The sequence below is a fragment of the Strix aluco genome, chromosome 5 (genome assembly GCF_031877795.1).
Source record: "Strix aluco isolate bStrAlu1 chromosome 5, bStrAlu1.hap1, whole genome shotgun sequence".
NCBI lineage: Eukaryota > Metazoa > Chordata > Aves > Strigiformes > Strigidae > Strix > Strix aluco.
This window is the reverse complement of record NC_133935.1, coordinates 3418724-3444728: the sequence shown is the minus strand read 5'-3', so window position 1 is coordinate 3444728 and position 26005 is coordinate 3418724. Positions and strand designations below refer to the sequence as shown.

Sequence of the window (26005 nt, the reverse complement as noted above, 5' to 3'; positions counted from 1 at the left end):
CTTCACCTCATACCGCAATGACACCGCTCCGTCTTCTCGTCCTTCTGCTGCTGGGCATCTGGTCCTGGGGCTCGGCGGCCCCCTTGCCCCGTCTCTGGCCACCACCCCTGCTAGTCACCTGCTCGGGCCCTCACGGGCAAGTCTCTCAACAGCGGGACAGCGAGCGCTGGGTCTCGTGCCTGTGGAACAGCACCATGAACCTGCGTTACCAGCCCGCCCCGGGCATGAGAGCAGAGCCAGAGGGGAAAGACGGTCGGCTGCCACCCCCACCTCGCTGCTTCTGGTCCTTGAACTCGACTCGGGTGACAAACACCTCGCGCTGGTCGGGCCAGGTGACGCTGCAGACAGGCCTCCTGCCAGGAAGCGCTCCTCCACCCGGGGCCTCCATCCTCCTCACCGTACGATGCTCGTCAGCTTCCTGCGCTGCACCCGAGTGCTTCCACCACGACGTCACCGTGGAGATGTGCGGGCAGGAGATGAGGCTGTTCGTGCTTTGGCCGCAGACGCGCCTGATCCCTGCGCGGCAGCCGGTGGAGCTGGGCTGGTGTGCGCGCCTCAAGAGTGCCAGCTGGAAGTACCGCTTCAGCAGCCAGGGAGGCAGCCCCTCTACCCTTCTCCTTCCCAGCAGCGAGCACCAAGACCCGCTGCCACCGACCGTCTACCCAACAGCCGAGCTGCGACAGGCCTGCGCCACCTACTACAGCTACCGCTTGACCGTGCGCTACAGGCGCCACGGGCTCCACGTTGCCTCGGTCAGCATCGAGCAGATGCCTCAGATCAGCCTCAACCTCTCTCTCGAGGTAGAGCGTGACTTGCTGCATGTCCTCAGCATCGGCTCCAAGCTCCTTAGTGTTCCTCAGCAGCCCCTCGGCCTCTCCTGGAGGCTTCAGCCCCTCTCCCCGAGGACACTGGCCTACAGACTGGTGGACACGCAGGCCATAGGAGGTTGGCTCCGTTCCTACGGTTCCTTTACGCTGCAGAGCAACTTCTGTGCCGTTCTCACGCCTCAGAGCCTGGGTGAGATGGTGGTGGCCAGCATCTACTTCCACGTTGATGGAAAGAGGGTCAAGGAATCGACGGGAGAACTACATCTACTCAACGGTACCCTGAGCCTAACGGCAGGCAGAGAACCTCCCATCCACGTCAACCTTCACCCAGGGAACACCAACAGCAGCACTTACACTTTCAAGTACAACCACGGAACGCTTTACACAACCGAAGAAAACGAAACCTCCATTTCCACAGATGGCCCTCACACGCGCACTGTGTTCTACCGACACAAGGAGCTCTCCTACTTACTCTCCGTAGAGTTTGTGGCCTTCCAGTGGTACAAGTTCAATATGTACCTTTACATCAATCAGAAGAGGACTCCAGCAAAAAGAGACCTTGAAGTCCACGTCTTCACCGGCAGCCGTCCTTCCTTTCTGCAAGGCTTCACCTACTTAGTGTGGTTTATCCCTGCACAACATCCGATGCTACAGTGCGCGTGGACCTTCCACCTGCAGCTTTTTGGACCGCAAAAAGACCGCCTTCTCCAGAACAGCACGTACACATACAACGACCACGTAAGAAACGCCACGCGTTTTGTCCGTCGCTCTGCTTTACCCTTTGATCCAGAGAAATACACGGGCTTTGTGGCAAAAGTGAACTGTAGCAGAAGTGCACGTACACCGGCTCTTTTAAGAGTCACAGTTAACAACTACACCGCAAAAAACATAGAAGCACAGGTGGCTTGCCGGAAGGAAGCCTGTTACATACACAGTGTGCGCATTCGGAGGCCTGCTCTTCATACCTCCGTCCTGCGCCGGAAAAAGGGGGCATCTTTTTTCCTCTTTGCCGACGTGCGACAATGCTGCAACGTTGGTATATCTATCAAACCCTTGTGGCGAATCTATTCTGTTAAGGACACAGAAACTATTCCGGACTGGACAAACCCAATCAACTCTTCTGGGATGTATGGTGTAGATATGATACACTTAACCGTTCCCAGTTTTACTTTAGATTACGGGCTGTATCTGTTTAATTTCACTGTTGCGATAACCCCGATTAGGACCTCAATAGTCCTCAGGGGCACAGATAAAATTTACGTTCAGATCGAGAGAAACGACCTAGTGGCAAATATTGTGGGAGGCACGTTCCGCACAGTGGGTTTTTCTGATAATTGGACTCTTGATGGCTCCGCGTCCTACGATCCTGACTCACAGGAAGGACTAAAGGGAATCACATTTACTTGGTACTGTACTAAAGAGGTGTCAGACTATGAAAACATGCAAGTCAGCCCGGGAAAGAGATGCCATCCGGCCCAGAGGGATTTGAAATGGCTAACACCCTCCGGTCCAGTTCAAGCAATGCCACCAGAATCCCTCCCAGGAAACAGCGTATACTACTTTCGTCTAGAGATTCAAAAGGATACAAGGAGGAGCTACGCTGACCAAACTGTAGATGTGCGGCCTGGCTCCCCACTCCTCCTGAACGTGGTATGCCTTGAAAACTGTGGTAGCACTCTAATTCCAACAGAGAGATTTATCTTGTCTGGAAAGTGCCTAAACTGTAGAACAACCAGCCAGCCAGTCTACTACTGGTCTCTTTTTTCAGAAAACTCTACAGAAGTTAGCTTTGACTGGTCTTCCAGAACCTCAACGGGGAGGTCTGGGGCTTACCTGTCTATAAATGCTCTGACATTTACAAAGACTGAACATCGATCCTACGTTCTCCTGTTAAAAGTAACTACCTGGGATGGGAGGTCCTCGGTCTACAGACACGCGTTTAAGGTGAATTCTCCTCCTAGGGCTGGCAAGTGTGCCATCAACCCACGCTGGGGTACAGCCTTTCTGACAAAATTTGTTGTTCACTGCAGTGGATTTTCTGACAGCAATTTACCTCTGACGTATAAAGTGATCGTAGCTTCCAACGTACCCCAAACGACCAAAATAACTTCTGTGGAGGAAAACACATTTGGCACGATTCTGTACTTTGGTTATGAGCCCAGAACTCCTCCGTCTTTACTCCCAGTCGGAGTGCCCTCTCAGAAGTACACCTTGAAGCTTTACGTCCAAGTCCATAATTCCCTTGGGGCGTTTACCCAAGTGAATTTATACGCCCGCGTGCAGAACCCAGTTAACAGCCGGCCACCAGCTGTTGTGTTTCACGAACTGCTGGCCTCAGTGAGCGGCTTAAGCGCGCCGATGACATCTTATCTCCAGACCGGAAATTATTTTAGCGCGGGTTATTTGGCTTATGTGGCGGCCTCAGTCTTAAACTATATTAAAGTCACACCAACTCTCCAGCTCCCGAAGGCTCAGTTTCGGGAAAGCCTCATTGAAACAGTCCTGAATATTTCAGTTGAGAGCACAATGGACATCAACCAAGTAGTCGCTTCTCTTTCTCAAGTCACAGAGGAAGCTGACGAAGTGACCGTCAGATCGCAAGACCTCGCCATTAGGAAACTGTCAGAAGTAACGGGAACGCTGAAGGTACAGAGGAATGAGAGCCACTGGTCTGAGGAAGCAGAAATTCAAAGCAGTGGAATACTAAGAGGCTTGTCCAACATCCTGAGAGCTGCTCTTCTGCGTCACAGGAATGTCAACATCAACGGAGTTCAACAAGTCTTCTCCATCATGGAAAACTTAATGGAGATCGTTTTCCAGGGCAAAGTCCCTGGCGAAACAGAAACTCTAATGGAAACGAAACACTGGAATATCACTCTGACGAAAGATGAAGCCTGGAACATTGCAAATGCTTTCTCTACCAGAAACACCTGCAGAAATTGCTTTTATCCCTCACTGAAAAAACGAAATTATCCTGGATTGCCCCATGATGCTGTGATTTCCACTGCCGTTTTTGAGTTTGAGGAGAACCCCTTCCCTTGGTTAGGTTACGCATCAGAAATTGCAACAACGGTCTTGGGGTTCAAAATGGCAGAGACCAAGGCTAACGGGGATCTACTAGGGATCGTGCCTGAAGGAGCAGAAATTACTGTTGCTAGGAAAGATAAGGAATCTTCAACTTTTCAGCTAGCAATGGGACCCGATAAAACGCAAGCTTACACAACTGGAGGATTTAGTTTTGAAGTCAACAGAAACAGCAGGAGCATATACATCCAGATCCTGACAAAATTAAAAGCTACTTTCAAGGTGCTAGTATTTACAGGCGCCAATGTCACGCATGCTCCTCCCATAGCCTCATTTTCTGCTTTTCACAACACGCCAACAGCTGCAAGCAAAAATGAGACAGCTAGCGCTGACTGTAACATTGAGGGCCCCTATATTATCTGTCTCCCAGAGTCACTGCTGACAGCCACAGCTCAAGGAAGTGGCACAGACACTCACAACATCTCCGTTGTCTTGCTGACACCCTACGTCGTAAGGTACCAAACCCAGAGACTCGTGAGAATACACATTTTTAGCGATCAGTGCTTATTTCTGGATGGGATTCGAAGCCTGTGGAGAGAAGACACGTGCAGGCTTGGCTCCTTGACCAACTGGCAGAGGGTCCACTGTGTCTGCAATATGAAGCGGAGTCGCAGGCGTCTGTCCGTCCACGCCGCGTCAAGTGCGTCCGCGTTCAACATCAAGTTCCTGGCAGCCAAAGTACTAGTTCCCCCCAACACATTAGACCTGGGAGAAACCCTGATAGCAGAAATACCTAGAAACCCAGTGACCCTCTTAACAGTGCTCTTTATTTTTGCCGCCTACTTTCTTCTGTCCTTCTGGGCCGTGAGAAAAGACAGGGCTGACAGAAACAGGAAAAACATTATAGTTCTGCCAGACAACGACCCCTTTGATAAAGTGAGCTTTTTGGTCACTTTACACACAGGCAGTCGCTGGGGAGCTGGGACCAAAGCAGATGTCTTTCTTCAGCTCATCGGCCAGAACGGCACGAGTGACGTCCATTGTTTACGGCACCCGCATTTTTCACCTTTCCAGCAAGGAAGCGTCAATTGCTTTCTGTTAACTACTAAGAAGGACTTGGGAGACATTTGTTCCTTCAGGGTCTGGCACAATAACAAGGGCCCATCTCCAAGCTGGTTCTTAAGCAGAGCCAAAGTTGAGAACGTGACCACCAGGACGACCTGGTTCTTCATCTGCAGGAAATGGCTTTCTCTCGACAAGGGCGATCACCTACTAGAAAGGACATTTTCCGTCACAAACCCCAAGACACCTGTGCCCACAATCGACTGTTTTTTGATTAAACTTGCCAACAGCCTGACAGAGAGCCATCCGTGGTTCTCAATTTATGCTCACGTTCTCACTGGCACTTCCAGCAGGCTCCAAAGGTTGTCTTTGTATTTAGCAGTATTATTAATAGACTTGCTTGTTAACATTATGTTCTTTAACACTGACAAGGATGAAGAATCTCCAGTACACTTGAGGTATCTGAGATCAATAGCACTAGGAATTGAATGTGCTTTGATTACCATGCCTGTGGAAATAATTCTAACTGCCTTATTTAAGTACTCCCAGAGGAAGCCTTCTCCTCGTGACGTGGCTCAGACAGACCCAAAGGTAAATGCACCTCTCCAGGCTGGAAATCTTAAGAACTTGAAGGAACGTCTGCAAAAATTGTACCTTTCAGAAACTTCAGCGCAACCGAGGAATATTACTCCCTTGGAGAACCTTCCTGGTCCCAGCAGCTCACAGAGCCCGCCATGTTCCAGAAAGACAACAAGCAAGGGAGCTCCCCAAAACTGGAGTAATTGCGCCATTTCTGAAAGCGATGCGAATGTAATAGGAACAGAGGCGCAGACGACAACCGTGAATTCCCCTCCAGTGGCTAAGGCCTGCCAGAGAAGGCTGCAATCAAATGCCAATAATGACGCAGAAGAAGGGGGCAACTTTCAGAAAAAAAGGAAACCACTAAGCATTGGCTCCGCGCCCTTTCCCAAGAGACTGCACGTAGTTTTTTGGAGGTGGTGCTTCTATATCGCATGGGCACTAGTTGTAGCTGTCACGGGGCTATCATCATTTTTCATTGTGTCATATGGTTTGTCTTACGGCTATCAGACTTCAAGAGAGTGGCTTTTAGCATCTGCAACCTCCTTTATTGAGAAAGTGTTTCTCTTTTCAATTCTAAAAGCCATTTTGTTCTCAGCTATGCGTACAATTCATCCAAAAACCTGTGAAAACATCCCATGGTTAACTCTGGAAGAGTATTCTGAGACTAAGTTGGATAAAGAAATGATGAGCGAAGATGAAATAAGACAGGTGCGCTCAAAACTTGCTGAAGTCAGGGGCAGCAAGCAGTATAAGCCTTTAGAAGCTGATGAAATTGCAAACATCTTGAAAAGGGCAAAAATTAAAGCCCAGGCATTTACTTTCACAAAAGGTTTCATCAGCCACCTTGTCTTTTTGATACTGCTATTAAATTTTGCCTATTCCACTGAGAACGCCAACAGTTTCCACTACAACCGATTCATCCATAACCAATTCTCTCCACGACTCTCCGGGGTACTTAAGCTGGAACATATCTACGTGTGGGTGAAAGACTTGTTCTTGCCTTTGGTCCACAACGAAATGCAGCCAGCCTTCCTTCCCGAGAGCCGCTCCAAAATCATTGGTTTGCCTAGGATGAGGCAAGTGCGGGCTAAAAACACTGAGAAAAAATGTTTCCATCCTCACAGCTTCATCAATAACTTTGTGATCAGTAAAAGCCACTGTCTTCACAAATACGGCAGTGACATCCCAGAGAAAGGTGACTATGCTGGCACCTGGACAAAGGTTACCAACCAGTCTCTTTCCAAGGAGGCCAGCAGTTACGGAGGGTTCACCTACCACCAAAACAGAACTCCGTGGACATATTATTTACATGGAGATTTGCACACGTATGGCCCAGAAGGATACGTGTTTTACTTCTTCCCTGAAGAAGGAAGACCTAATTCTACGACAAGGCTGGACACTCTCCAACAGAGCAACTGGCTTGATGAGAACACGTGGGCTGTGATCATTGAACTGACTACATTTAACTCAGATGCAGGCCTCTTTTGCACCCTCTCAGTCATATTTGAAATGTCTCCTTTTGGGATGATAAAGCCAAGTTTGTCTGTGCACTCCTTTGCACTCCCCATCTTTCATCAGCAAACTAAAGCTCAAATGTTTGTGGCTGGAATTGTTCTTGCCTTCCTGTTCGTTTACATTGCAGATGAGCTTCTCATCATAGGCCGAGAAAAAAAAGATTACATCAAAAAATTTTCCAACATAATCAACTTTGGCTTAAAATCAGCATTCCTCCTTTCTGTTTTTTTACAGATCATAAAGTTTAAGGTGGGAGACGATATAGTGAAGTTTTACTTACTTCACCCAAATACTTTCATCAGTTTTCATGCAATTTCTCATTTAGATCAGATTTTAAGGAATACGACAGGCTTTTTAGCATTTCTTGTAGTTTTGAAAACTCTGAAATACGCTCAGTTCTTTTATGATGTGCGCCTGGCACACAGATCCATCCTGGCAGCCCTTCCCAGACTCTCCTCAATGGCCCTCGTGGCGGCGGTGTACTTTTTTGCATTTACAGCTTTTGGCTACCTCGTGTTCGGGCAGCATGAATGGAATTACAATAACATGATTCACTCAGCTCAGACCATATTTTCTTACTGTGTCTCAGCGTTCAGAGATACTGCATTTCCATCCGACAGGTTGTTGGGTGGCCTGTTCCTGGCTTCTTTCATGTTTGTGATGATCTGTGTCTTGATCAGGCTCTTCCAAGCTGTTATTATATCTACCTATGGAGAGGTGAAACAACCCGTATATGAAGAACCATCTGAAGAAGCACAAGTGGCTACTTTTGTATTGCAAAGGCTCAGAAGGATATTTTACCTTCTGATCTGTAAAACAACCAAACCCAGTGAGACTGATCTATTTTACAGTGTACTTTACGGGCAGCCTGAGAAAAGACATCAGCACATTTAGGGCTCCAAACCAGCAAAATAGATGGAAGAAAAAAGGTTTATCTTGTCATATGAGCAAGGAAAGATTTTTGTGTTCAAGACCACCTTTACTCTGTAATACTTTTCAAATAAATTTCAAATAAATTTCAAATAAATTGTTCATAAATAAATTATTTACCTCTAAGACTTTTTTAACATTCAACCCCTTAGTAGCGATTGTGCTCAGATTTTCTCCAGACTATTCTCCAGTCTAAGCCTGCCCTGGCGCAGCTTGAGGCCATTCCCTCTTGTCCTGGCGCTGGTTCCTTGGCTCAAGAGACTAATCCCCCCTCTCTGCACCCTCCTTCCAGGGAGTTGGAGAGGGCCATGAGGTCTCCCCTCAGCCTCCTCTTCTCCAGACTAAACCCCCCCAGTTCCCTCAGCCGCTCCCCATCACACCTGTGCTCCAGACCCTGCACCAGCTCCGTTGCCCTTCTCTGGACACGCTCGAGTCATTCAATGGCCTTTTTGGAGTGAGGGGCCCAAAACTGGACCCAGTCATCGAGGTGCGGCCTCACCAGTGCCGAGCACAGGGGTAAGATCCCTTCCCTGTCCCTGCTGGCCACGCTAGTGCTGATACAAGCCAGGATGCCATTGGCCTTCTTGACCACCTGGGCACACTGCTGGCTCATGCTCAGCCGGCTGTCAGTCAACCCCCCCAGGTCCCTCTCTGACTGGCAGCTCTCCAGCCACTCCTCCCCAAGACTGTAGCGCTGCTGGGGGTTGTTGTGGCCCAGGGGCAGAACCCAGCATTTGGCCTTACTGAAACCCCTGCAGTAGGCCTCAGCCCATCGCTCCAGCCTGTCCAGGTCTCTCTGTAGAGCCTCCCTACCCTCGAGCAGATCAACACTCCCACCCAACTTATTCTTATCTGCAAACTTACTGAGGGTGCACTTGATCCTCTTGTCTAGATCATCAATAAAGATGTTAAACAGGAGTGGCCCCAAAACCCGAGCCCTGGGGGACACCACTCGTGACCGGCCGCCAGCTGGATTTAATTCCATTCACCACAACTCTTTGGGCCCGGCCATCCAACCAGTTCTTTACACAGCGAAGCATGTGCCCATCCAAGCCATGAAATCCTTCCTACTCAGAGCATAAGGAATAAAAAATAGATAGAATGAGTTAGCAGGGTGCAGCCCAGCAATTAAAAATAATCCTTCACAACACTGCATTGCATTTGTATGCAGAAGACTTTGTTATAGTGTCCCTTTGGCAGACATTAACCGTCAACTATAAAATCCTGTTTTATACCCTGGAGGGAGGGGTGGGATTAGAAGACTTCTGTATTGTAAAACTGTACCTGCACACTCGTCACCAGGTGACCTCCTGGAAGGGAAGACTGTCCAAGACGCCTGGGAAGACTGGTCAACTGGGTCAAAACCCCTATTTTTTATTCATAAAACTGGGGGCATCCTCCAGGCAGTTCACTTTGAATACAAACAGAACACCGATTATGGTTTCTTTTTTAAACCTCATGCTCTTCACAATGCATTTATAGGGACAATATGGGGACATTATGGGGATATTATGGGGACATTATGGGGACATTATGGAGATAATATGGGGACATGTCCCCACAATGAGTTTATGGGGGGGGCGTTACAGCCGATGGGATGGTGTCACCCATCGGCCCTCAGGCGCGGCCTGGCACGAAGCCAAAACCCACCTTCCTACCTCGAACTCCAGCGACTTCCGGAGCCGGCCCGGGCCCGTGGAGGCCGGTAACCGGCAACTGCCCGGGAAGGCCCCGCCCCGCAGTCCCTCCCCTCGGCGGGAAGGAGCCGAGCGGCCTGAGGGAAATAAGGGAGGGCGGGGCCGGGCGCTGAGGCATCCGCGTCAGCGCGGGAAACCCGGAAGCGGCCCCTCCGCCTGCCGCCACCCGTGGGTGCCGGTCGCTGGTGGGTGCTGAGCGCTTCGGGTGGGCAGGAGCCGGGGGTTCAAGCTGCGGCCTTGCCTCCCCCCGGGGGAAAGGGGCGGGGAGGGGAGTGTCTGTGTGCTTGTGTGTGTGTTAAGCCTTTTTTGGCTGCCAGACTGCGGTGTGCGGCCTGCGCGGGAAACCCGAGTGCGCGGGGACGGCTGCTGCTAATAATGTTATTAAAAAGAAAAGGGATGAATCTTTAATGTCTCTCTTCAGCAGCCTGCGTGCCTGCGATCTGAAAAAGGTTTTTATTTTCTCCTTACCAGCCGGGAAGCCTTCTGTGAAAGACGGGTGGCCATAGACCTCCTGAGGGCAGGAGCCAGCCCGGCTCGGCTGTGGCCGCAGAGGCAGAGCACAAGGCTTCTCCACCGCAGAAGACAGCGAATAGACGAAGCTTTGCTGCAGAGGTGGGAAAGCAGAGTCCAAACCCTGCTTTGCTGGGAGTGGGAAAGGTTTAAAATCTGCACATCCCGCCTCCAGAGTGCCTGGCTCACTAGAGCGTAAATTAAAGAGTGGGGGACACCCTCCCCTTCAAACTGCAGAGCCAAAGCTTCTGCTTTTTTTGCTACGCAAGGGTTTTAATGTAAAGTATATTCTTTGTTTGATAGAATGTAGTGGCCACAGATTGCTTTTTCTGAGGAACTTGGTGACTTTAAGGTTGGAGCTACAGCACGCAGCCTCAAAGGGGACTGGAGAGAGGAGTCCAGGGAAGTTCAGAGCTTTGTGGGGCTACTGCCTTTGGACATAGCCAAAAAAGGAGCTTTAACGAATCCAGGGAACTTAGGAGAAACTCTTGTTTCCTGTCATATGTAGGCATTTCCAGTACGAGGTTGCACTTGAGCAAGGTGGGGTTGGAGTCACAGCTTTGGGCTTAAAGGACCGTAGAGCCATGAAAACAATCAGGTACTCCTCTTGAAAAATGAGGGGAGGTAGGAAGTTTGCAAGATGTATGAGAGATGGAATACCACAGTTTCTCACAGAATATGTTCTGAGAACCCGAATAAATATCTCTGTATCTGAGTGATGCTAGAAATAGTCTTTCTGCTTAGGGAGGGAGGTTAATCATGTGGCTTTCCTTCACACTTAATCCAGATTTGCCTGCTGACCTATTACTTGTCTCTAAGGCACTTGGGCTGGTAGGAGTCTCTATACAAAATGCCATCAGAATAAAGCCAGTTGTGCCTTGGGCATGATAAATAATCTCTTGAGCTCTCATCCATCTCTAGGCATCTGTGAGTCAAAGAACTGGATTTATGTACTAGTAGTTGTACCAGTACTCACCAGTCTGTACATTGGTTACCTTTTTTTTCCATTAGGGTTTTTCCCCTCTATAATGTTACCAATATACCACTGTGGAGGGACCACTAGAAGTATATCAGTGCAAAGATACCATATGCTGATTAATTTCCCTTAATTGGTATAGTTTATAAGTTGTATTAATGTGAACCCCTTTTTGTCAGCAAAACTAATTATAACATGAAGACATTATGCTAACTATATCCTTACAATTGAAATGGTATGTTTTGTATAAAATTTAAGGCCTTCATGCTTCTGGATCCCATGCCAAACATGTTTTCCTCATGCCTTATTTTCCCACGTAAAGGGAGAAATTTGCCAAGCAAAGTAGCTGTTATAACAAGAGCTTTATATCTTGTCTCACTTCATGTCTTGGCTCCAGTAAAGATACACATTTGTGATCTCTACAAATATGACAAGGTTACATCAAGAACAGTGGAGGATCCCCTGAAAGTTTTACTCTGCACAGACACAGCAATCTGGGGTTGCCTAGAGGTGTTCTGACCAAAAAGGGTTTTTATTCGATGATAATGGTAGGAAAAGATTTGGATTCTGCTGCTAACCTGAGTTGAAAAGGAGATTTAATCCCCAGGCTTGTTGAAATGCTAAACTTTCTAGTCTGTACATTAGCTTTGCATTAGCCTGTTTGCTAAAGCAGTGCTTTTACTGGCACAAAAATCAATAAACCAAAAAAGCTGTGAGGAGCCCCAAAACTCCCAACAGATAAGCACAAGCCTGAGATTTGGATTAAGAATCAGTTACTTATGCGATTGCAATGGTTTGGGATTCTTTGTTTTTTGCTTTTTGGGTCAAGATAAAGCCAGAGAGGGTCAGTGAGCATTTTATGTTCCTTTTCTCAGTGTCTGGTGAAAGCTTTTTTTCACTTGCTCTGATTTCTTTTTTACTGGCCAGCTAACACACGAACCATGCTGCCTCCTATAAAGTCTCCTTCTAACTACATGCAATAATAATTTTCCATTAAGCTTTCTTCCCCATCTCTTCATTAATTTTATTATAACTTTCCTAACACTGAGTAAAGTTATTACTAATTAACCACTTAGAGATACGTATATGTGCAAAAAGGGAACATGCATTTTAATCTGTAACAAACATCACAGCATTCTTAAACCTTATCCATCTATAGCTATAGCCAGTACTTTTAAAAACGCTTAACATAAACATACAGCATGTAAAACTTCTATCAAGACCCCACCAACTCTGCTGCTTAATTAACTCCTCTTGGACCTCAGTGACATCTTAGACCCACCTATGCTTGCTGAACAGATGGACAACTGAAGCCAAACGAAAGTTACTTAAATATCTGTGATACATTGAGGATTCTGCTAATTCTTACTGGATTTTGAGCTTCTTGGGCAAAAAGACAGAACTGCAAAGATTTTGCATGTCAGCCCTCCTTGCATATGACCCGGGTAGGAGCAGTCCACTCTTGTTATACTGAATTCTAGGATCCACACATCTCCATCCATGATTAAATTTGTCATGTGGAAAACCTGCCTTCTTTCTGTTTTACCTGCGATGAACAGAGCATTAAATTTGTCCAGAAGAACTTCTGGAAGGAAAGAGCATAAGCACGCATGTTCTGGAGAACAGGCTGTGCAGACTACAGAGCATGCACAAAAGAAATGGCCTGGCTGTATATGGTAAAATGTTTCCAGCTGTCTAAGAACAAGTATCATTTCTCTGTGTCCTACAGAAGATTATGGAAGTGGTTCTTGTGCCTATTTCCTGAGAGTATCAGGTTTTGAAAGAAGTAGGTACAGCCTTAGTACATGCATACTTTTTAGGCAGAGTAATCCAAGTCGTGGTTGGGAGGCAAAGTCTTTCCGAGAGGAGCAAACAGACTAACCTGAAAACATGCTAAAAATTCACAGTGTTTGTGCCTGTCTGAATTCATGTTATTTCATATTGCTGCATGGCTAGAAAACAGGAATTCTCAACATATGTGTAAGTCAGGAAGTCTTGAAGTCACTAGCCCCTGACTGAAAGACCAATTTCCACTGTAATCTGAGGCAAAACCAAAATGACATCTGTTTGAAGGTGTGAAACAAGGCACCTATTCGTAAATCTTGTGACAGAATTCCCACAGATGCCCTGGAAAAGAAAACTTTCTAAGGATTGAGTGACAGTGGACGATTTTGCTTTACCGGACGTGCTGGAAATACCTCTGTTTGGTGTTTTCTTGTGCTCACTGTTCACAATAGCTGGGATAACAGAAGTTGAGGAACATGTCTTTCAGAGGAAAGGGATAAGACTGGAAGAAGGTGTGTGGGGCTTTGTGCATGAGAAAGTTACATGTATAGTAGTACAGATCTTTCTTTCTTCTCAGGCTTTCTTGAAGCTGACGCTCTTTACCCCATACCCCCCACCCCTCCAGTAGTTTTATGTTTTCTTTTTGAAGGTTTTGCTTTACATCATGATGCAGTCCTCATCTTAAGCTTAGTCCTAACTCAGTCACATTTTACTGGAAAGAATTCTCTTCCCCAAGTGCGTTAACTCTGAACATCTCGCTGGTCACAGGGGAAAGTGGGCATTAGCTGTCACAGCAAGGACAGTGTAACATGCGACCCCACGTAGCGGGGGCTGAGTATTTCCTTACAGTACCAACTTTGCTTTCTGCAGGGAGATAAATCACTGAAGCTATATTTATTTCTTTCAGGATTATGTCAAGTTGCAGTGTCTTATTTCCTGAAACACCATGTTACCCTCTCCTCGTGTATTTCCACAAAATATTGGTGTTCCTATTTTTAGACTCTGTTGGAAAGCATTGCACTAAGTTTAGATTGTGCTTAGCCAAGCTGATACCTTCAGTGGTACATGTGTGGCCCTCCTTAACTTAAAGGACAAGTTAAAAGGAATCATCATCCCTTAAATATTAATAGAGCCTTACTGATTTATTCTTCCCCACTGTGGATATTAATCCAACAAAGCTATACTAGGGAGCTACATTTGGAAGAAAGACAAAATTAATTCAGGGCAGGCAGTAGCCTCTATGCCCATAGCATCCTCATTCGTTGTGGCTGTACCAGAAGGGAGATTTAATGAAATCAGACCTCAGGTCTGGTTTCTGCATTTTGGCAAGAAATAACTGTAATCCAGAACTGATGTTCACTTCAGTGAACGCTTCAGTGTTTGGATCTCCCGTGTTCCCTCCTGTCTGGTAAGTCCCTATAACTGTTCTGTGAGAAGAGCAACAAGCTTGCATTGCTTTCCTTTAATTTCTAGGCTGTTTTATGTATAGAACGGTAGAATGGCATCATGGATAGGCTTTGTACTCTGCTTAGGAAGGCTTGTTGGAAGAGAAGAAAGAGGAATGAGGAGGATCGAGCAGAAAACCAGACATGAACACAGATTAATTTGGGAGGGAAGGAAAGGAAGAACTAATGACACTATCATTCTCCTTCCTCTGCCAGGATTGTTTGTTCTGTTACATGGCAAAGTGTTCCACCCTTTGCTGTGCCTCTGCAACCAGACGTGGAGATGGCCTCCACCATGCACGCTTGGCCCAGCTGGCTTTTATTTTCTTCTGTCGTTCACTCTTACCGTGCGATCCACTTCGCTGGGCTTTTACAGCTGAATCCCTCTGACGACCTGAGGTGCTGAAACGAGGATTCCCCACAGCTGGTGAGAGCGGGGCTGTACAGGGCCCGTGTCTCCACTAGAGGACAGTGGTATATACCGGGTAATGCCTTTGCTGCAGCATTCCTGTGTGAAGCTGTTAAATTCTCACCTAATTTGAGGTTCTTCCTTATGAAATGCTGTCTGATTCAGAGCTGGCTGCCTGCCACGTTCAAGTAAGGAGTACTTGGGCTAGATTGTTTTAAGTGTTGGTTTCTCCGCTTTGATAAATCATGCATTTTATCAATAGGTGCCTTTTTGAGATTCATCTTGTGTTCGTAAAGCCTTTTTACCTAAGGAAGGGTTTTAATTTGCTTGTTAGTTTACTCCGCTCTTTCTTCTGACACACCCTGTTCAAACATTCCCTACAACTGTTCAGAAAACATGCTCGCTTTCACTTCTATGACCTGTTTATCCTGCTGCCAGGGGGAATCCGCAGAAGCTGTGGTTAAAAAGCAGGGCTTGGGGCCTGCTGTGTGACCCATACCTAGAGGGCAGCTTGTGTGCTGCAGTGATCCGAGTTCCTTCAGAGCAGGGAGAGCAGAGCAATACCAGCACAATCCCCCAGGCCTGAAGGGAGACGTTGCTGCAACAAGTCAAGGTTTAATTCAATCAAGTGATCTTTGGGAGAGGTAATAAAGGTAAAAGTTCCAAATGACCACGCTTGGTGAAATTGCATTCCTGGGCTAATTTGTTACGCTGAGCCAAGGTAAGTCACCTCAACTGAAGAGCAGGGAGGCAGCCAACAGGTGACCTAAATGTGCCTTCAGGGCTGTAACATGAAGTAACTGGAGGGAGACAGTTGTTCACTTGGGGATTAACTAGAAAGTAAGAAAGTTCTGCTGTTTCATCTATTACCTGAGCAGTTAGGCAACAGATCATTTTTCTGAAGGAGGTGAGTGCATTCCTGGTGCCGAAGCCTATTTAAATTTACATCACACCAAACACTGCAAAATAACTTGGCATTTACCAGGCTATGAGCTCAGCGGCTCCTACCTTCCTATTAGAGAGAGCTCCTTCCCCTCGAGAATCAAGCTGTGAATATTTTAATAGGTCATCGTCATCAACAGTGGATGCTGCAGGAAAATCTTGGCAGGTAAAAGAAACAAGGCTTTAATTGGAGAGGATTAAAGGTGTGCCAATGTTGGTTTTATCTGACATCCTTTCAAATCAAAGCCCACGTCTGTTTGTAGCAGATTGTTTCTTGCATCGTTTCTCTAGTTTATCAGTGACTCAGAAATACATGAGTCTCCTGTGGAGTTTTAAGAGGGGCTTAACCTATGCATTGTAAAGACTTGTGCTAATGAGGTTTGAAGCAAAGAAAATCAGATTACTTATCTGTGCCACTACTTTGCCACTGACCCTGACAATTTAATGGTGATTTATTATTTCTGGCATGCCTTCCAGGCGCGTTAGCAGAATGCTCCGAGCAGAACTGCCCTGAAGTTTTTATGAGTCCCCAGAGAACTGCACTGAGAGCCATTTCCCCACATCCGTATCATGTATCAGTCACAGGCAGCATGGAGAAACACTCTTACAGCACTATCTAACCCGCACCTTTCTTTTACTGCAATTATTTCCTTGGTATGGCATTCAAATCCGCGTGCGTTACCTTTCGCTGTGACGCGTGGGCCAACCTCACACACGTCCTGCAGCATTCTGGGCTTGACTTGGCAGGTTTCTGCTGAGCGTGCTAGTTGAGCGTTTGCTTCGCAATCAAGCATGTGTGGGTAGCCGTGTTCTTTTCAGAAGAGCTATGCATGTGTTTTAAGTAAGTATGTGTTTAAGTACCTTGCGGCTTCCAGCCAAAATGGCAAACGCTTGGGCAGAATTCAGTTCTAAAAGACTTCTTCAGTACCTGCCAGCCAGCCAGATAGCTGACATGTTACAGGGACATGGTGCTGCTTCAAAAATTTTCAAGGAAAAGAGAAAAAGGCAGTGGTAGCGCTGGTGATGTTTGGAGTCACCTGAGGTCACAAATTTGCCTGTCATTATTATGAAGGGATTAGTGCCCTAGACTTTTATCTCCTCAAGAGATCCTTCATCCTGTTGTTGGTATGTTAGAGAGAAACAAGTTCTCACTTGTGCTTCGTATGCCTGCTTGGAGGGGAGGCAGACACCGTGTCACAGTTGTCATAGCAGGCATCTTGCTAAGGTGGCGTATGGGCCCAAACCAATGAGCTCACTGTGCCATAAACCAGTGTCTGTCTTGACTGTGCTTTTACCCCAGAATCGCTTCTGTGCATTTGCTATCTGACAAAGATACAGTTCTTTTAATTGCATATGAGCTTTGTGGAAGTACTAGAAGCTTTGTGAGAGAGGGGCATCTTAGGACTTGTCTGCTTGTGCTTTAGACTAAAGGTGTGAAGCACATGCATAAACTAAAAGCTTGTTACATTTGCCATTGAACTTCTTTCTTCAGAAGGAAAACAGCTTTACTTTGTTATATAGCAAACTTCTGAATGGGAGCATTCACTCTGAAATCTGTTCATTAACTTCACACCTTGAGTTAGTGACCTTAACTCTGCCAAGTGCTGCTGTGTGGACAAACTCTCAGGACAGATGATGTTCCCAGTGAGACAAGACTTGGTACAGCTGATACCAGTGACTTGTAAGCTGGGAGTAAAATGGAAAGCATCATAAATTCATCTGTGCCTTGCAGGCAGGATCATATGCTTTTCAACTGCCATAGCCAAAAATCTGTTTGTACATAGATGTCATTCCTTCCCAGTGGTAGTCACTGAACAGATTCTGTTCTACATGCCAGTGGTCTATAAGAGAGCAGGTGTTTCTATATCTAACGTACTTCAGCTCTGAACCCAGGGCTGTTATTTTGACTTGGAATCAGGACACATTCATTCCAAAGTCTATGAGCCTCACTGCCATAAATACTCTTTTTTTTGGTTGTTGTCGTTCTTTGTGTTTTGCATTATTTTTAAGAAAATAACACCATGATAGTCTTCTCTATTTGATTCAAGTGACTTTCTGTACTCTACCTTTGCGGGGTTAATTATTTCCCCTTTTTAAAAAAGATTGATTGCAAAAAATTGCACATAGTGTTCTGGACTGAATCTCCTGCAGACGGGTGGGAGTCTTGGTATTGCTACTGACTACCTACAGAAAAGGTAAATTTAGGTATGTCTGGGGGATTTATCTGGTAATCCTAAAATGCAGGGTTCAAAAAGCAGACTTCTTAGTTGAGTTTGTGTATAGTTTGAAGAACCCCAGTTTTAATATAGAGGGAGAAATAGCTACCAATGTGCATGCCTTATATTTAACGGAAAAATCTGAAAGCATTTTAGTTAATTAAATTCTCTCAAGCATCTCTGTGAGGTAGGGAAAATACATGATATCCCAAGGGTTACATCGCTTTGGAAAAAATGTAGCTGCCTAAGGTATTCACGAGTTGGATTTATTTATTAAACCAGTATCCAGCCCCATTTGTGTTACATTTGAAGAACTCCCTGTACTACTGAAATGCCAGGAATGAGTGGAAAGGCTGGTGGTGAAGGAATGATGGGCTAAGGGGGATTGTTCCCAAAATTAAGTTTCAGGATTTAGCAGGCTAGGGCTTTCTGAACTGCGTGTCTGTTCTGAAGCCTCTGAAACCTCTGAGGATCTTGGGGCTCCCTGTTCTTCTGGAACATTAGATGACAAGTAGTCACAACTCTGCTTCACCTTGCCCCTAATTCACCTTAGCAGCATATGTCTCTAAGGATTCAGTTTCACCACATAGGGTGTGCAGAAATAGCAGCTTACTGTCATTGAAAGGGAAATACAGGTCCCTCATCTCAACCCTCCCTTTCTCCTCGCTGTGCAGTTTCGCCTCTTACCTTGTACTACTGTTAGCAGTTGTTGGATTCCTCTGCAAGCCAATTTAGTTCCCTAAAACAAGAGAAAAAAAGACATTGGAAGATTAAAAAAAAAAAAAAAGGGTGTTTTTTTTCTACATTAGTAACCAGCATGATGCAGGAAGAGTGAAACCACAGACCAAGGTGTTTGATGTTGGATACCAGCTGCCCACTTCTCTATGTTTCGGCATGTTTCAGGTTACCTCTGGTCCTAGCCTGTAGACTGCATGGCCTTTAGTTGGGCATTCAGGTTGGAGTGCATTAGGTGTGCTTTTTTTCGGGAGCACATCTTTCAGTTTAGTTTCATCTGAAACTGTCCCGTTTGTGTGCTTTCAGACTGCTCCGCAGTGCAAACCAAGTGCAGTAAGCGGGGACAATCAGGGAATTTGTTCCCAAAGAAAACCCCTGAGCTGAGCTAAAACATAAATAGAGACATGGCCTTAGTGAACTGAAGCCGGCTGAACAGGAGCCAGCAGTGTGCCCAGGTGGCCAAGAAGGCCAATGGCATCCTGGCTTGTATCAGCACTAGCGTGGCCAGCAGGGACAGGGAAGGGATCTTACCCCTGTACTCGGCACTGGTGAGGCCGCACCTCGATGAGTGGGTTCAGTTTTGGGCCCCTCACTCCAAAAAGGCCACTGAATGACTCGAGCGTGTCCAGAGAAGGGCAACGGAGCTGGTGCAGGGTCTGGAGCACAGGTCTGATGGGGAGCGGCTGAGGGAACTGGGGGGGTTTAGTCTGGAGAAGAGGAGGCTGAGGGGAGACCTCATGGCCATCTACAACTCCCTGAAAGGAGGGTGCAGAGAGGGGGGATGAGTCTCTTGACCCAAGGAACAAGTGCTGGGACAAGAGGGAATGGCCTCAAGCTGCGCCAGGGCAGGGTCAGACTGGCTCTTAGGAAGTATTTCTTTCCAGAAGGGGTTGTTGGGCGTTGGAATGAGCTGCCCAGGGCAGGGGGGGAGTCCCCATCCCTGGAGGGGTTGAAGAGTCGGGTTGACCCGGCACTGAGGGATCTGGTGGAGTTGGGAACGGTCAGTGTGAGGTTAATGGTTGGACTGGAGGATCTTCAAGGTCTTTTCCAACCTTGATGATTCTGTGATTCTGTGAATCAGCTCTGCAGGGGAAGGCTATGGCTGCAAAGCTAGAAGAGTGGGAATGACCTGCTGTCCTTTTGGCAGGCTGTGCATCTGCTCAGCCGTGAGCGCACACAACCTAACTGCTGAGAGATTGCCCAAATCTGAGTTCCTAGTGCTCGCCTTCCTCACAGCTTGACGCCAGCTCTGCTTTGCTTTAAAAAGCTGACAGCTTTACAGCAGAAAACCGCATGCCATGAAAAGCGTGAGGGCTTTTAGCTAAAAGCTTGAGTTTTCTTGCTAACTGCAAGGTGAAACGCGTCTGTTCAGGAAAATGGTGCAGGTGAGCAAAGATACCCAATTTGCAAACAAGAGATTACATTTTGTTCATGGCTTGGTGCAGTTTTGGGGCACGCACATGGTTAGCTGTGTTTGAGCTGATCGTGCACGCATACCAAAATCGGTCCTAAAAGCACAATTGCCACACCGTGCTTTCTGAAAAACTGAGGGTGTGACCCTTAACTAAAGTGGTATTAGTGAAGGGTGACCTCCTGAACGTAAATCAATGGCCAAGATCTTAAACAAGTCACCTTGTAAGCGCCAAAGCTGACGAAGCATGGCTTCCTACATTTTATATCTTGTGACTGATATAACTTTAGGTTATCCACCTTTGTAATGGGGGTCTGAAGTCTTTCAGACAGATGGACTGTAGCTTTCTTATGTGCACATTTTCAGATTTATAGAAATTTATGGGTATCCTCCATGAGGATGAAGCAGAGTCTCCCTCTTCTGCCTATTTTCATAAAAGTGATAGTGTCACCAAAATGGGATAAAAGAACTTATCGACACCAATTTGATGCAGATAAGCAGACACTCCTTAACTAACGGCCGGGTGTGCAGGGGAGTCGTCTCACCAACAACACACACCTAACTCGTGTAGTGTGCTGATTATATAGGATACAGTCATACATATTAATCAAGTTCTCACGCATAAACATGATAATTCCCATAACTCATTTTCTTATTCCCACCTCTTTCCTGTCATATGCACTTGAGTCCTGAAATGAGTTGGGGGGCTGCTTTTGTGACCACCACAGACTACTGATCTGAAAGAAAGACTCTCCAATGCCCTTGACTCAAAGACTTTGGCTCACATTGCAATTTTAACATGCTTCAAGGCCCTTTCACCATACAACTTTTAGAACACCTGGTCTACAAGGCAATAAGTCATCCTCACCAAACAGTCTAACAGCAGTACCTCATCTGGCAGCATAACTGGTTGTATGGTTACTTTAAACACAACATCCCTATGACTACTTAAAACATGACACCACTATCTTTTATAAAAAATGGTATGTCTGTGAGATTCCATTTAATTGATTCATCCTAATCATTTCTTATCAAAATCACCAAAAATCATCAACTCAAATTAATAACAAATCAGTAACAGTCAGTAACAATAGGACCTAAATTTTTTAAAGGTGCCTCCTCCTCTGTCCTGTGTGGCTTGAATGGGCCAACACTATCTAGGCACAGGGTGGTTGCATCAGCTTCATTTCCATAAGAAGCCAGATAAGGACAGGGAGCCAGGGTTAAGCTTCCAAAACTCTATTTGAAGGTGAACCAGAAGCAAAGAAAAAGATGTAGTAAGTCATTGCAACACCTACCTTTCTGGTACCTGCCAACCGAGCGGGGTCCCAAACCCTTTCAGGGCTCCATTTGCAGTTTGTGGGAGGAGACAGGCATTGCAGAACTGGATTAGGGTTTTGCACAGCAGGTGGGGAGTCGTTTCCTGGGAAGCGTTTAGGGAGCGTAGGCCTCGGTTGAGCAAAGGGTTTTCCAGCTCACAGCCATGTACTATCATTACCTAAATTCTTCTATGGATCAAGTTCCAAATTAATAGGTGAACTTTATACTTAGGCTCCCAGGCTGCAATTTCTAAACCTATCTAAGAAATTTGGAAATCTAACTGGCACATGGGAAACCAACTAGATTTGGGAGAAAAGATTTCCTAATTGAGGTTTGCAATAGTCAGTTTTCCATTAGATTTTAATTTGCATAGCCAGATGTCTCACAGCAGTTTAATCTTCTTGCAGGCATGTTCTCCGTATTGCATTTTGGAGCTAAAAGATTTCTGCGTTTCTTGTAGGCAGCTTAAAGATGGATGCTCCCAAAGAAGTTCAGCCTACAGGAGAGTTCACATGTCAGCTCTGTGGCTTAACAGCTCCGTACACGTACTACGGGCAGAAGCCACCAAACACTCGCTCTATTGTGTAAGTATGTCTTTTATATTACAGGCTTCATCTATGCTGTGAGCATTAGAAGCCTTCTACTGTGGAACGATGTGCACTCTATGAACCCAATAACATGCCATATTGGCCCTGAATAGGAGGCTCAATACTTAAAAGTGACCTTTTTCCAGAGGGAAGAAGCGTTCAATGTTGTCAGCATTGATAGCAAAGACAAAAATCAACTTTCCTGCCCTGCTTCGATACCACGCAAAGATTTGTTATTTAACCTATTTCCTAACCCCACTGACCACCCTACTGTTTACCTATACCATTATTTTTTTACTAGGACACTGTTGCCTGTCAGCTTAGCATTTCTGGGAATAGCCCTTTCCTCACAGCTGTGTCAGCTGGGCAACATGTAAACACAGCATCAGTTAAGTACATATGGTAAAAACACTTTTTAAGAGCTGTTTGACATGACGTGGAGTTTTGAACAGCAATGCTTTTTTTGCACGAATTAGACAATTCTTTGGCAGATCATCTGACGTTAAAGTGTGTGGAAATTTAGTACATATTTACAGTTTAGGAGACTGAAGCCTTTTCCATCTCTGCTAAGTAGGCATAGTTTGACCAGAAACTATGCAGTTACGACTTTGTCTGCAGACATTAAACTCCCCATAAAACAAAGCACTTAGCTGTAAATGTATGAGTAGCTCTGTTAGGCCACCCTGGTCAGTGAACCCATCAGGCAAACATGGTTAGGAACTCACTGGAACTGGAAGTCAGGCATGTACTCAGCATTTCACACCACTAAGACTGCTCAGTTTCTTATAAAATAGAAATAGCTGCTGGTCATCACCTGCTTAGGCTGTTTTCCCTGGGCAGCTGTATTTTTACCATTTCAAATCCCACAATGCTACTGGTTTTCCCTCTTCTACTCAGCAAAGCAATGGCCCACCTTTGCTCCAGACCATTCTTAAGGAGTCTGAATCAAAGCTGAACATGAATCTTAACTTTAGATTATCCAAGCTCAGTCTTAACATCTCCGCTTTATTTGGATCGCAAGATTCAAAAAGCAAAAGAATAATGCTGAAACATAACACTTCTGGACGTGCATATAAGAAATAGCTTTACACACTATATTTATTGACTTGCTTTCTGGCCTACTCACACGTCCTAAATGCAACGCTGCAGGGAACGTATGCCAGTCATGAAGGCTTTGCGATGGCCAAGTCTCTGCACTGGTGATGACTGCGTTAAGGCTGTGAATCTTGCCAGGGTAATCCAGTCTTTGTACACTAGGAGACTTGTTGACAAGGTGATCTGCAACATTAAGATGCCTGATCTTTCCTAACAGTGGAAGGCTTGAGCTGTATCATTTTTTGAGTGGAGACGAAAAGGAAAAAGGAATATGCTCACAGATGCACACGTGTGTGTGTATGTAGACAAGGAGAAGGCAGTATGGGTTAACAGAATACCCTTTAAATACATACTGTACTCCACAGTACTTCAGAATCCAAGTTTGATTTAAGTCCAAGAATAAGCCAGCCTTGCAGGGTGCCCTGTGCAGACAGACACCCAGCTGACTTCTGTAATATTTTGCCTGGAGCATCCAGGAGGAATAAGGCCTTAGTCTTTCCCAAGCAGGTTGCCAAATTATTAATAAATGCACTCCCTTAATACCCTGGAGCAAACAGTACAATCTGTGATATAAAGTAAGCATATTTCAGGTCATTGCAATGCTCTGTGCCAGTAGCTCCCACTTTCAAGAGGTGGGAACCTTAGCTTTACAGCAGTCACATAACTAAGAGCAGTAAAACTTTTTTATTTTACACTCACACGCACACAGCTTTGGAAGAGAACTTCTAATTAAAAGCTGTGCAATTGAAATGATAACTTGACAAGGTGCTGAAGTTGGCTGTGCTAAGGAGTGCCTGTTATAAAAATGGAAGATAAAAAAATACTTTAAGGTAGAGCACTGAGAAAAACCTAGTAAGATAATGTTGAGAGGATCACCAATTGCCCTAATTTTGGAAGACGGATAGAAAGTGCAGGCTAGGACTGAGGGCAGCCACGATGTTGGTTTTGAAGAGAAAGGGAGCTGCATAGCTGCTACATTGCCTCATGTACAGCACCAGGCCGAGCAAATCGAGTAGAAAGGGCTGATACCTTTTCAGCCTCCACGATTTCCCCATTTCAGCTCTCCCCTACTGTGAAATCGACTCTTAAAAGCCTGAAATTACTCTCTTACAGGCTTTTGGAAGAAAGCTATGTCATGAAGGATCCTTTCACCCCTGACAAAGACAAATTCCTCATCCTCGGGTCTCACTGCAGTTTGTGTAGCAGATCAGTGTGCGTTGGTACGGTGAGTAACAAGCAAAACAAGCTTCTTCAGTAATTTCTTTTTGTTCCACTCCGGGTGACCTGTTAGAGAAGGACCAAACAGCAGAAACCCAAATAGCCTATTTTAAAGGCAAGCTAATTGTATGTTCTTGTGGATTTGGCCAGATAAAGCTCGTTGTATTAAATGAAAATGATCAGCAACTTTAAGTGTTCTATTTGCAGATGAGCACAATCCAGCCTCACAAACATGAGTGCTTTTTTCCACTTTCCTAGCACAAGGAGATGCAAGGGAGATCACGTATCACTTCAAGACCTTTAAGGTTCAGTAGATCATACTGAACTAATAGTAGATTTTTTTTCCTTAAAGGGAATATAAACGTCCATGCATTGTCGGTTCGCATCCGCAGCTGCCATCTTGTTTCCAAAAGCTACTGTAGAAAGTGAGCAGGGAGGAGAGTTGTGCAATGCCACCATAGCTCTCTGAAGAAGAATAAATTTGAGTAGCAGCTGGTGGGCAACCTTAAAACTATGAAGTCTGAGTGCGGTCCAGAAAGGTGGTTTAAAATTATAGTTGTCTTATTTCCTTCTCGTTGGTGCAGAACTGGCCCCTTTGTTTGCTGTGAGTTCAAAGCAAAAATGAAGACAAGTTATTACACAATTACCAGCATCCAGAGGCAGTACTGTGCTTCTTTGAGGCAGTACAATGAATTGAGAAGACTTAGGCTCCACTCCTTTCCCTCGGCAAGCCAGTTCTGTGGTTGAAAGAGACTCAGGACTCGTGCACGACTCAACCCATGGAGGTGCCACCTGGTTATTTACACGTCAACGGCATGTATTCGTTACACCAGACACCACTGACCTAAAAGCAGCCAGATCCTGGCCTGCTCTTTCCAAGTGCTTAAATCTAGAATGCAGCTAATAGCATGAGCTATTAGCAAGAGCACACCTTGGTCTTAAGTGTCAGCTTTAGCGGTTTTCAAATTCCACCTTTTCAGCCCATTCTGTAATCGCAGTGCTTAGGGGCCAGCTCCAGTGACGTGATCCTTACTGCAGGTAGCTAGTAGTGGGAGTTTTAAAACTAAAGACTTTATGAAGATGTAGACTTTTTTTTTTCTTCATGTTTGGTGGCCAGTTACAGTTCTGGTGGGACAAAGTAACATCTTCAGCCTCCTCAGGGCATGAGGTGAAGTAATCTGGGCAGCTGAGGCAGCTCATATGCCAATGCCAGGCAGTTTCTGTGTGAGGACTTGAGGAAATTCTCTTGAGCAAAACAAAGGGTCAGATTACACTGACAAAATTTAGAGGGTTGGACAGACACAGTCAAAAGGAAACTGGCACACTTGGACAAGTTTAGCTGCTATTCTGACTTACAGGGAGTTAGCACCAAGGATGGATTTGGTCCACTGTCCTAAGAGGAGCGTGCAATAGCACCTTTCTCCTGATTAGGTTTGTTTTCTATTTCTGAAGTCTCTTCTGTCCCTTAAATGAATGAAAATCACCAAAAGGTCAGACTAGAGATTGCAACTGAGATTTCTTTTTTCTTTCTGCAACTACCTGAGGACTACCTGGAAGTCAGTGCTCTCTGGTTATGTCTTTGATCGCTAGGCTCAAGTTTCCAGAGCCAAGTAGCTCAAGACAAAGTGGAGACAAAGCTCGTAGGTGAGCAAGATCTTCCTAGTGACAATGTCCCTGTCTTGGCTGGTAGCTGAGTCGCTCCCACGCGCAGCCAGAGGA

General features: G+C 45.8%; 2 protein-coding genes across 3 annotated transcripts in view; both read left to right on the top strand.

Moving 5' to 3' along the window:
• Positions 1–7957, top strand: LOC141923928 (polycystin family receptor for egg jelly-like). The gene is given in 2 exon segments (XM_074825642.1): positions 1–7893; positions 7896–7957. Coding segments are annotated over 2 exon segments (7938 nt in total). The 5' UTR covers positions 1–17.
• Positions 7958–9713: 1756 nt separating this feature from the next.
• Positions 9714–26005, top strand: part of CDPF1 (cysteine rich DPF motif domain containing 1) — a 24734-nt gene continuing 8442 nt past the window's right edge. The window contains exons 1-4 of one of the 2 annotated variants that reach the window (XM_074825638.1): positions 9714–9822; positions 10109–10249; positions 21847–21970; positions 24182–24293. In XM_074825638.1, the coding sequence (XP_074681739.1) occupies positions 21858–21970; positions 24182–24293 (225 nt within the window). In that variant the 5' untranslated portion in view covers positions 9714–9822; positions 10109–10249; positions 21847–21857. Of the gene's footprint in view, positions 9843–10108; positions 10250–21846; positions 21971–24181; positions 24294–26005 lie in introns of both variants that reach the window. The other variant, XM_074825639.1, reaches the window with a different exon arrangement.